The 12,321-nt window shown below is 44.4% G+C and overlaps 1 protein-coding gene across 1 annotated transcript in view; it reads right to left on the reverse strand.

Annotated features, from left to right (window-relative positions):
• The window catches only part of LOC115091155 (mitogen-activated protein kinase 12-like), a 54,117-nt gene extending 43,945 nt beyond the window's left edge, over positions 1-10,172 (reverse strand). Inside the window, exons 1-3 of the mRNA XM_029601110.1 lie at positions 9,946-10,172; positions 1,986-2,115; positions 349-407 (exon numbers count right to left, since the gene is read on the reverse strand). Of these exons, the coding sequence (XP_029456970.1) occupies positions 349-407; positions 1,986-2,115; positions 9,946-10,067 (311 nt within the window). The 5' untranslated portion in view covers positions 10,068-10,172. The remainder of the gene's footprint in view (positions 1-348; positions 408-1,985; positions 2,116-9,945) is intronic.
• Between the last annotated feature and the right edge of the window lie 2,149 nt (positions 10,173-12,321).

Raw genomic sequence — 12,321 nt, forward strand, 5'->3', positions numbered from 1 at the left:
TCTCTCCTGCTTAAAGGGTTAAAGGATTTTTCCTGTCCACAAGAGCAGCATCTGCATCCTTTCCAACTACAATAGTTTTAATTTGATATGCCCGCCATGGGTGCACTATCCAGGTGGCTAAAACTTTGCACTAAAATATATATATATATAGAAAATGCTAGTCATTCCATATGGTGACTAGTTAAAAAGGCTTCTTATTCCTCTCCTTGATCTCGTTTTTCTGTTGTAATCGTTTTGGCAAGGAATTCCATCACTTCTCTTACTGCTACATAGGAGTTCCCATTCCTTTCCTTTGTTTTGGCCTCGGCACTGCAGTGATGATGACACTGGACTCATTTTCCTACTTACAAGGTCTGAAATATTTCCAGGGATTCGTCTGGAGTGAAAACATTCAGGAGGCAAATAACCTGTAGAAGAAAATGGTAACCCAGTAAAGAAACAAAACTTGGAAGTTATTATCATTACTGTAGAAAACAAAATGCCTAACACTCGACAAAGGTATTTACTGCTCACAGGTTTCAAACTGGTGTTAATTCAGTCATGTTTCCATGTGTTAGCATGGGTGCAATATATACTGTATACTTGTCTGTGAAACTACAATTGGGTGTATTTTGCATGTTTATTGAAGAGACTCCCTCTACAAGAGATATGGATCTCCTTTGCTATAGGCTGGTTGTTCTGCAATCTATCCTGGAGACCCCATATCTAGTTGGAGTTTTGGGATATTCACCATGAATATTTATGAAATAAATTTGCATATTTTGGTCTCCAGCGTGTGCAGGTTCATATCATGCATATTCATGGTGGATATCCAGAAAACCTGACTGGCTGTGCGGCCAGTAGCAAAGGTGTGGAAACCACTGGCGTAGGCCATTATTCTGTAATGAGAGTAAATGAAAAAAAGTGTTTTTTGTTTGTTTTTTAATTAAATTATAAGTGGACATTTTAGAAGCCTAAATAGAGTTAACTAAGCTTTAGAAATGTATGTAGGGAGATGATAGGCCAGGGATGTGGCAGAATCAATCTATGATAATTTAAGATTGCTCCTATATAAACAGGGCACTTGCCCAGGGTCGAAAGCCTCAGAGTGGCCCAGCTTGATCCCCCCCCCCAAAAAAAAAAGAAATTAAAGAAAAATAAAATGGTGAAAAAATAAAAAAGAAGGTAAAATAAGATAGCTAACTAACATGCCATATTATCTTCCATGGTTCATACATTGTGCAAAAATTGTACATAGTGGGGAGTGGGGAGGGCCTCATCCTAGTGAGTTTTGCCTCATAGAGGCTTAAAACCGCCCTGTATATAAGGTCTTCTTTCCAGGCCTTCTACCTTGTCTTTTCCCCACCAGAAGATACTTCCCTCTCCCAGTTTTCTTTTTCCCAAAGCCAGAATACAACAAGCTGTCTCCTTTTTCAGCTTTTGCTTCTCCACCACCTGGAACTCAGCAACATCCTACTGAAAACCAAACTCTCCACTTCAGAACAGAGGGCTTCACCTATAAAGCAGCCCCAGGCATGCCCTGCGCTCTTTTGCTGCCATATCTCCTGCATTTGTGAGTTGTACATGGAAACAGAGCTGGAACGAGAGGTGAAGCCTTTGATGACTGCTCGCAGTTTTCACATTTTGTTCTTGCTCAAACATTCTTCAATACAAGGCAGTTGAGGAAAGCTATAAGAAGAAAGCTTAGCGTACTGGAAGAGGAGATGGGATTCTTAGATCTTAGCCCTGGCTTTTGCCACCAGTTCTTGAGTCAGTTGCCTTCTCTACTAACTTCTCAGTTTAACCACCATGATTGGGCAATAGGAATACTACTAATAATGTTGTCCCCTCCCCCTCTCCCTTTTAAACACAGGCCACCACTGGACTCCAGCAGTGCCTCGTGCCTTTTTCGCCAGTATCCCTTTTGGATGAATGGCGCTAAATTAATGACTTGGGAGCCGAATAAAAGGCCCCCGGCAGGCAGTGGCACTTTCTGTTGGACGTACGTTCTCGTGATTGATGTGTTTGAGCAGGCGCAGCTCCCGGTAAGCTCTCCTGGCATGAAGCAAAGACTGGAATGGACGATACAGCTTCTTTATGGCGACTTTCTCCTTGGTTAACTGGTCCATGGCAGAACTGTGTGGGACAAAATATAGATACATATATAATATATATGAGAAACCCTAAGGAGAGAGCACTAATGTATTATGTAACTAAATACAAAAAACAATATTTATTCATAATTTATACACGTATCGATTTATAAATATACAACAGCATTTGAATATAACTGTGAATAAAATGTTCTAAACAAAATACATACAAAGAAATACAAATAAAAGACACTGTACCACACCCTGTGCAAAAAAAATTGTTAAAAACAAGAAAGACTACTCTAAATTTGGTGTCACAGGTATCATAATGTCACATTCCACCTTCACACACAATACACAATGTCACAATATTCACACAAGATATTGTTTGAGGTATCAACCAGTTGTAGAAACAACCAGAAAGTCCAAATTGACCAAATGCATAGATGGTGAATAGAAATCAGGGTGCAAGGTCTTAACTCATATTTATAGGCTGCTTTATGCCGAAGCCCAGAAGGGTTCGCAAGACAACATATGTATTCCCAAAAAAGTTCTCCTCCAATACTTGCAGAAGAATTTTTTTTTTCCCCACTGGCAAAAACTTTAAGGGCATGACTTGCACTGTTGCACGCCACAGCCCTAGTGTTCAGAGCGTTTCTTAAGACCATTGACTTATTGGCTCCTTTCTCTGGCCTCCTCCCTTGAGCACTAGCAACTTCTGCCTGGCAGGCACTTGGTTCTGGTCCTTTCCCTGCCAACGTCTCTTCCAGAGAGAAGATGCTCTCTCCCTCTCCCGGGAAAGACACTGGATTTTTCTCATCGAGGACCCGATGTGATAAAATGTGACTAAAAACCATGCTGAACCTCAGCGCACACTTTCTTTACTCGTGCACCAAAAAAAAAAAGGTGCTAGCACTCAATGCAGTAAGCTAATGATATACTGATTCATTGGGAATTTAAAAAGCGCGCGATCCCCAAAATGTTAGTGCAAGCAAACACGCATGCAACCGGGCACATCTTACCATGCACTTCATGTTCATTTGCATAGCTCGTGAATTAGAAACATAGAAACATGATGGCAGAAAAAGACCGTAAGGCCCATCCAGTCTGCCCATCTGCACAATTAATTTAGCATTATAATTCCCATCACTTCCTTAGAGATCCCCTGTGTTTATCCCATGCTTTCCTGAATTCAGAAACTGTTTTTGTTTCTACCACCTCCAATGGGAGGATGTTCCTGGCATCTACCACCCTACCCTCTCTGTAAAGAAATATTTACTAAGATTACTCCTGCCTACCACCTTTCAACTTCATTGCATGACCCCTCGTTCTACAGCCTCCTTTCCACTGAAAAAGGCTGACCTCCTGTGCTTGTAAACCCTTGAGATATTTAAATATCTCTATCATATCTCCCCTTTCCTCTAGGGCAGAGCTTTCCAAACTTTTCATGTTGGTGACACACTTTTTAGACAAACATAATTTCGGGACACAGTAATTCATCTACTAGCAAACCAGAGGTTAAAGGTTAAATGAACAAAATGTATTTTGACAATTTACGTATGTTTCCTTAAATATATACATAATAAAATGTTTCACGACACAACCTATCTTGTGAAAACCTTTCATTTATATTAAAAATATATAATATTCCAAGATTAATGTTATTGTTATAATTTATGAGTAACAATAATAAAACAAAGTTATTGTGTTATTCAATTTACCTCTTTAATGAGATATATGAGCTTGATGGACACAGCTTTTGAATATTTGATGTTCATAAAAAAGTCCAAAAGGTCTTCTGCGTAATTTTAAAAAGCTGGCCAGTTTCACACTATAAAATTATTGATAGCCTCATTCAACTAATTCTATATGGCTATGAGAGTGAAGTCTGGAATTTATAGGAAGGGACAGAATGTCAATATAAATCCTGCACCTCCAGTTCTGTAACTCTCTGCATCCACTGAAATTCCCCCAAACAATGGAGCTTGGATGTTTCCCTTACAGCTCATCATACTAAAAGATATTTTCAAATTCTGGTGTCACCTCACAGTAACAGCAGCACAAACACCTTCCACTGCCAGGCACATTGTGAACTAACACAAAACCCCGCAAAAAAGACACTCAAAATCTATACTGCAATCCCATCATAACGTAACAGTAATAACACCAAGGACTCAAACAACAATAACCCTACCTGTGAAAAAGCAAGGGTAAATATTAACTGGGTCCTAGAATACCAATATACCACCTACTGAGGAAACAAAACAAACCAGATTGCTATAGATCCCTATGCTAGCAGAATCTCTCATCATGGTCACACACACAGAGCAGAGACAGACCCTCACCAAATACAGACTACAAAATAAAGGAGCACAAATTAGACAAAAACTGAAATGGAAATCCCAAGAAGCCAGACTCTCTGTATTAACAATGGAAAAACAGAACCACCATTCCTCATAAAACATAAAATCAAGAAACATAAAGCATCAGTTATAATAGTAAAACCATACTAATAAAAGAATATTTTAAAACTATTGATAAATTGAATTTCTATTAATTAAAATCATATACATTTTTTACAATTTCCCAAACACCAATAAAATATTTCAAAACAGCACATTTATCAAATAACACCCAATAATTAAAACTAATAAGGATTTTAAAAAGCCCCTGCTGTCCATACTTTGGAGCTCTTGATTTCCAGTCACCCTGATATTGTCAAGGATTAGGAGGTTATCCTCTCTCTCTCACACACATACTCACATGTCCATTCTCTCTCACACATACACTGTCACATACATACACATTCATGCTCTTATATCCACCATAACCTCTCGCTCTCACAAACACTGACACACTCTCAGGCTCTAAGACACTCTCTCTCCCTCCACACACACCCCCCACACAAACTCTTACTCCCCTGGATTTTCTCATACACACTCATGCTCTCACTCTCTCTGGCTCCCTCACATACACACACACACACCCAGGCAAGCTCCCAGTCATTCTCACACACTGAAACTGACCCCCAGGCAGGCTCCCATTCATTTTCATACCACTCCCTCACCATCCCCCAGGCAGGCACACATTCATTCTCACAAAGACCCCCAGGCAGGCACACATTCATTCTCACACACATACAGACCCCCAGGCAGGCACCAATTCATTCTCACACACACACCCATACACCACACACAGGCAAGCACCTCTTCTCACACATACAAACCCCAGGAAGACACCCATACATTCTCATACACAGACACACCCTCAGGCAGGCACCCATGCATTCACACGCACTCTACAGGCCCTCAGCTTCTCTCTTACCTCTGGGCCTCCTCTTCACGGGTCACTGCAGGATGGGCTCTGCAGCGGCGGCCCTGCTCTTCTCGGGCCGATCCGCAGCAGCGGCAGCCCTGCTCTTCTCCGGCCGATCCACGGTGGGGACCCTGCTACCGGGCCTCCTCCTCCTCTTCTTAGCTGGCAGCAACAACGCTGCTCCTCTTCTGCACGTGGCCGACGCTCCTCCCCCTTCCTGCCCGTGCGGCTCCTTCAATATTTTTCTTCCGGGGCCGCATGGGCAGGAAGGAGAAGGAGCACCTGCACGTTTAGACGTCACCTTTTTCTTCTGGCCGTGGTGACGTGAGCTCCACCACGGCCTTGCCGATCTTCCTGCCGGCACGCAGCACAGCGATTTTTCAGTACTAAGCCGCCAGTGGGATGAGGTCCACCGGCGGCCGCATTGGCTCCCACTTGCCGGTGTGTCACATGCACCGGGCTTGCGCGACACACCAGCACACTGCAGGCGACACAGTAAAGTGTCGCGACACACACTTTGGAAAGCTCTGCTCTAGGGTATACATGTTTAGATCTTTAAGTCTATCCCCATATGCTTTAGAATGAAGACCGTTGACCTTTTTAGTAGCCACCTTCAGGACCGACTCCATCCTGTTTATTTCCTTTTGAAGGTGCGGTCTCCAGAATTGTACACAGTATTCTAAGTGAGGTCTCATCAGGGACCTTTATAGGGAAGGTATCACCTCCCTTTTTCTGCTGACCATTCCTCTCCCTAAGCAGCCAAGCATCTTTTTGGCTTTTACAATTGCTTTATCCACCTTTTTGCCCACCTTAAGATCATCAGATACAATTACTCCCAGATCCAGCTCTTCCTTTGTGCTTAGAAGAATTTCACCCCTAATACTGTATCTTTCCCTTAGACCACAAAACAAGCTGTGCAGTGCACCTAAAACTCATATACATAAAAGTTATGCACACAAAACCTGAGTTGTGCTGACAAAACATGGGTTATGCTCTTAGAAGCTATGCTCCTAAACACAGTGGCATAGCCAGAAATGAATTTTTGGGGGGGCGTTGACATACATGTCTAGGCCCTCCTATTTGTACTCTTATCAATAAATAATGTCCTACAGTGCATCCGACAAAGGATTTCTAAGTAGTTTCACCATGAATGATGCTTTAAAATATTTTAATTCTATTATTTCAAGCACTTACCAGCATTAAAAATACCTTATTAATCTATATCAATTTATTTTATATTTATTGCAGTTTATAAATAAAATCATGTAAAAAGTAACAGAAGTTTCACAAAAGCATCATATTCAATTGTGTAATAAAACAAATATCAATGTATTCTTTTATGAATCCTCTTTCCAAAAATGCAGAGAATATAACTATAATAAAACAGCAATAATCATAACAATCATTATAAGAACTTGAGATTTGCAATAGGTGCAGAACGGAACTAGAACATGTAAAAAAAAATATATTAAAATGCTGGTGCCACATCAGTGACAGCAAAACAAACTCCCTTCAATGCCAAACACTTGGTGAAGTAAGACAAATCCCTACAAAAAAAATCTAGAACCTTCTGATGCTATACTATAACAGCTGTAACTCTCAGGACTCAAACAGCAGCAACTTTATCTACAAAAAGGCAGCAAAGGCAAACAGTACACCAAGTCCTAGAACACCAATACACTACATAGCTGGCATACAGAACAAACTGAACTGCCACAAATCCCTACAGAGAAACTACATGCTACCAAAATACTGCATGTCTGTCACACATGCACAACACAGACAGACCCTTACATAATACAGAATAAGGGACTACAAATTAGAAACAAACATGCAGACAAAACCAAATTGGAAAGCCTGAGAAACCAGTCTCAGCCTCTGTGAACACTGGAATACTGAGGAAACAGCAAAATACAAATATATAAGAAATGCACATTCCCAAAGATGGCATATTCCAATCACTGAAAATCAAAATAGTTTCTTGTTGTCTGATCTTATTTTTCTAATTGGTGGTCCCAGTCTCTTTGTTCCCCTTGTCTATCTTTTCCTAACTCCTTTTTCAGGATCTATTTTATTCTGTTTCTTCTCCTCTTGTCTTCTTTCCTTCCTCCTTCATACTCATCACAGATTCTCTCTCACATGCACTCTCTCAAACACATGTTTACTTTCTCACATACACATAGGCTTCCACTCAGGCTCTCACTCTCATATGCTTTCTCTCACATGGAGGCTCCCACTCTCATATGTTCTCACACATGCAGGCTCTCACAGGTTCCCACTCCCACACACAAACACAGGATCGTGCTCTCACATACAGGCTCCCATCCCCACTCACAGACAAACACAAGTTCTCACTCTTACATTCTCTCTCTCACACAGGTTCACATTCCCACACACACAGGCTCATATTCACACACACAGGCTCTCACAAGTAGGCTGCCACTCCCACATACACAGAGGCTCCCACTCTCATATTCTCTCTCACACACAAGCTCCCATTTCCACGGACGTACACTCCCTCACACGTACAGACAACTTTTCCATTCCCACATGTTCTTTCACATACACACACTGCCTTGCAGGCTCCCATTCACACCCCCACCCCACGGCATGCTCCCATTCACACCAACATCCCCCTCCCCAGGAAGGCTCCCATTCACACTAATACCCTCATCATCCAGGCAAGCTCCTAGACACACCAACACCTCCCTCCTCCAGGAAGGCTTCCAGTCACACCAATACCCTCCTCCCCCAGGCAGGCTCCCAGTGACCCAGTCACACCAACATCCCCTCCCCCAGGCAGGCTTCCAGTAATATCAATACCCCCCTCCCCCAGGCAGGCTCCCATTCACACACACACACACACTCTCTCTAGTCAGGCTCCCATTCACACAAACACACATTCAGACAGGCTCCCATTCACTCGAAAACACAAAACCCAGGCAGTTCTCCCATGAGGAGCAGAAGGAGGAGCCTGTTCTGCTGCTGCTGCTGCTCTTTCTCACGTGCCAGCCCATGCGTTATTCAAAACTCTTGCGGTTATCACTTCCTCTATTCTGATTTTGTGCATTGTGAGATCAGCATAGAGCATGTGATAGCTGCAAGCATTTTCAAATTAATATGGCTGGCACATGGGGAGGAGGAGGAGCAGGTGAACGGGCTCTCTCTAGTTGGGTTTCTCTTCTTGGCCTCCATTGGGATGTGGTCCACTGGTGGCCTCCTGGGCCTCATTCTGTTTCTGGCCACCGGTGGCCTCGCAAGCCACCTTCTCCGGTTGCTGGTGGAACAGGGTCCACTGGCGGCCTCCTGGGGCACCTTACCTCTTTGGCCGCTGCTTCGCTACTTGTCAGGCTGCCGAGCCAATGCTAAGTGGGTGGGCCTGAGCTCAAAGCGGGTAGGCCACAGCCCACCCATGGCTACACCACTGCCCCTAAAATGTGTATGCACAAGACATGAGTTATGAGCATAAATTGTGTTCATAAAAGTTGTGCGACAAAACCGAAGTTGAGGACATCTCGCACCAGAAATTTCCAGGTCCACAACCGCATTGGGGCACAGCTCCATACACTAACAGTAGCCCCATTAACTTTATTCCACCTCTGAGCCAGGAGTTAATTTTCCAGAATTAAAAAAAAAAACAAAAAAAAACCAAGGGTGTGCACCTCTCTGCATTGGGAGTAATAGCTAATGCCTTCGTTAATATGGGATTTGGATGGAGGAGCGCTAAGCAGTGTGCAGATTTTTTTTACTCCTCTTTGTGTGTTTGTTTTGTGTGTGCCAAAATTCTTAAAAGGAGGGTGCTTTTCACAGGGCTATCTGCGAGAAAAAGGGAGTCACTGACCCAAAGAAAGGTCCCTTTAGAAAACCGTATGCATGTGCTTTTACACAGGGGCCGGATTCCCGCCGGGCTTGGGACCCTGGCGCACCCTTTTTGATTTTCAGGAGTAAATGCGAGAATTCTCTCGGCAAAACTGCCCCGCCCCCCCCAAAAAAAAAACCAAAACAGGCGGAGCTGCGTGCGTGCGTAGTTTTGACGGGCCACCTTCCAAAGCGAACTTGCGAGCGTAAGTTGATCGGTGTAACGTGGGCGCATAAGAGCCCACCAATTTATGCAACCTCTTATAACACGTCCCCCCTCTCCCGGATCTTGAGTAAAGCTAATGCGCACAAAAAAAAAAAATGCGTGCTCAGCCCAGGGCACCTTACGCCATCGGCCTCTGGCTGCCCAGTTCCACCCCGCACCGAACCGCATGAGATCTCACGCCAGGGCTCTCCCTGCCGCACGCGTTTAATTAACCAAGGGGCTACGGCGGAAGACAGCAACAAATATACTCCCAAGGTCTTTGTTCACCACCAGGGAAGGTTTCCATAATCATAAATGCTGTGAATCTGCCCTGACATATGACTCTTTCTCCCTGGAATTAGCTGGGACTGTTCCCCTCCACCCTTTTGCAGAATTTTATTTTGGACTTGTCTGGCAAATCTCTCGTTCTGAGGAAGCAGAGAGCCAGCACAAACCCACATGAAAACATCTCCTGAAAACGTGCTTCCAACTCACCAGACGGCTCCATATGCCCCAGATCCTACTGCTTTCAGGTCTTTGTAGCGAACTGGGACCTCCCAGCTGGTTTTATTAATGTCCTGACTGTAAAACCCTCTCCTGGCAGCAGGACCTGCCATGACTTTCCAGCTCCAAACGGTGCAAAGCTTCCCCTACAGAGCCCCGTGCTCTCCCTGGATGCCTCCTGGCAATGCCCCTCCCCAGCCTTCTGCCAGGTGTGCTAGGGTGGGAGGAAACCTCAAGGTAACAGGAATGTTCCTTATCAGAAAATGGAGGATGTGTGTGATAGCGCTAGAAAAAGTAAACAATGAACGGCAAGCAAAAGCACTTCAGGAGAGACTAAAACAGAACAGAGCACAATGCAAGGGCCAAAATCTCGCCTTCTTCAGAAACCTCTCCTAGGTCTTCTTGCAATCTTTTTTTCATTATTTTGTAATCTTATCTAATAAACAACGCAACATCTGAATACAGCACTGAATAATCTTTTCTTTCATGTTTTGTTTTTTTTTGCCTTTATTATCAAGCAGTGATAACTGGCCCCCTTCACACAGTGTTACGTAAACCATGAGTCACAAAATACATAGTCCCTGAGCTAGCTTAGGCCCAGCTTGTTAAGGGATGAGGTTCGGATTTCTTCACTAATTACTGCAGAGCAGACATGGAGAAGAATCAAGAGGGGTGTGCATTTGTTTTGAAATGACATGGCAAACGCAATGAAACAGCCCTTAGGAATTGTTTCAAAAAAAAAGGAAAGACACCCCCCCCCCCCCCCCCCAACAAAATGTGTTGGCCTTCTGTTTCCAAAATAGAAGGAACCTGCCCAGGTGCAGTTTCTCGCTGCCAGCACCGCCACCAAAAATCTCAGCACTGCTGAAACTTAAAAACTGAACTTCCCTGGGCCTTTCCCTATGCCCCTTCATCCCTTCCCCCTTGGACACCTCTTATCACTGTTCCCTCTAAAGCTGTGTTCACGTGCGTGTGCACACAGGTCGTGAACTCTGCACACATGAAAAACATAGCGCATGCAAGAAATCCTGATGTTGTTTGCATTACACCAGTTCCTAGTGCACAAATTCCATCTCCGCTTGTAAAACGTTGGCACAAAAGAAAACTTTTGCACATGTAGCGCTCTCCCGCGGACTTTACTGTATCGGCCCGTAAGGGAGGAGGGAAGCATTAGCACCTCTGTACAGGTCTCTGGTGAGTCCTCGAGTACTACGCATGGCCTGCACTACAGGCATGGACCACAGCAAACCACAGGAGCGCTATTTGCGCTTTTCCCACAGAATCTTTGAGCAGCCCAGTGCAGGTCTGACGATGGCCCAGTCTGGAGAAGGACTTCTCGGCTGCTTCCCGTCCTGCCCTAGCTGAAGGGAAGAATCTGCTGCTGCCTCATCCTCCTTTTGGGCCTGGTCTGGGGAAAGACTTTGACGCTGCAGAGAGAGAGAGAATGGTGGGAAGGCTAAACCAAAAAAAAAAAAAGCAAAATAAGCAAGCAAATTATACTCTAGCATAAAACAAAAAAAGTGCATAGCAAGCAAAACAAAACTTAAAATGAAGTTTTGGGTCACAAATTTTAGTTTTGGGTGTCAGAATCTTTGATGATTTTTTTTATTGCTGATGAGTAGGGGGAAACATGATACAAACATTCAAATATCCAGCAGGATTCAATAAAGCAGCGGAAGGAACAGGGCCGGTGCAAGGGGATTAGGCACCTTCTGCCTTGCGCCCCCCCCCCCCCCCCCGGTCACACTGCCACCCCCATTAGGGGGTATGAGCCATGTGGAGCCGCTTGTGGCGCAGCCCCACATGGCTCGCGCCCCCTAATGGTCAGCGCCCTAAGCCCAGGTCTAGTTCTCCTAGTGCTTCTGCTGGCCTTGGGAAGGAAGCATTTTCCACAGACTCAAGGACAAAGGGTCATCATATGAAACTGAAGGGAGGGAGGCTCAAAAGGAATGTGAGAAAACACTTTTCCACTGAGATGGGGTGGACATCAGGACCAGACTTCCAGCAGAGCTTATAGGAGCCCAAAGGGTGGCAGAATTCAAGCCTGCATGGGACAGACACAAAGGGACCTTCATGATGGGGTGAGGGAGGGAGAGGATCCCAGATCTGGTTAGAGCTGTGATAGCACACAGGCAGCGCAAATGGGCAGACTGAGTGGAGTCAGTGGTCCTTTTCCTGCTGACATCATCTACGTTTCTGTATTTTAACACATGGCTTCCCAAACTGTGGGTCAGGACCCCCAAGCCCTTCAGCTGGCATCATTAGTACAGAGTCTGTGCGCCAGCATGTATTCACGGGGCCTGCAGCAGGCCTTCCAGTACGTGAGTTTAGGGATGTGAATCGTTTTTCAACGATTAAAATTATCGT

The sequence above is a fragment of the Rhinatrema bivittatum genome, chromosome 4 (assembly GCF_901001135.1).
Source record: "Rhinatrema bivittatum chromosome 4, aRhiBiv1.1, whole genome shotgun sequence".
Classification (NCBI taxonomy): domain Eukaryota; kingdom Metazoa; phylum Chordata; class Amphibia; order Gymnophiona; family Rhinatrematidae; genus Rhinatrema; species Rhinatrema bivittatum.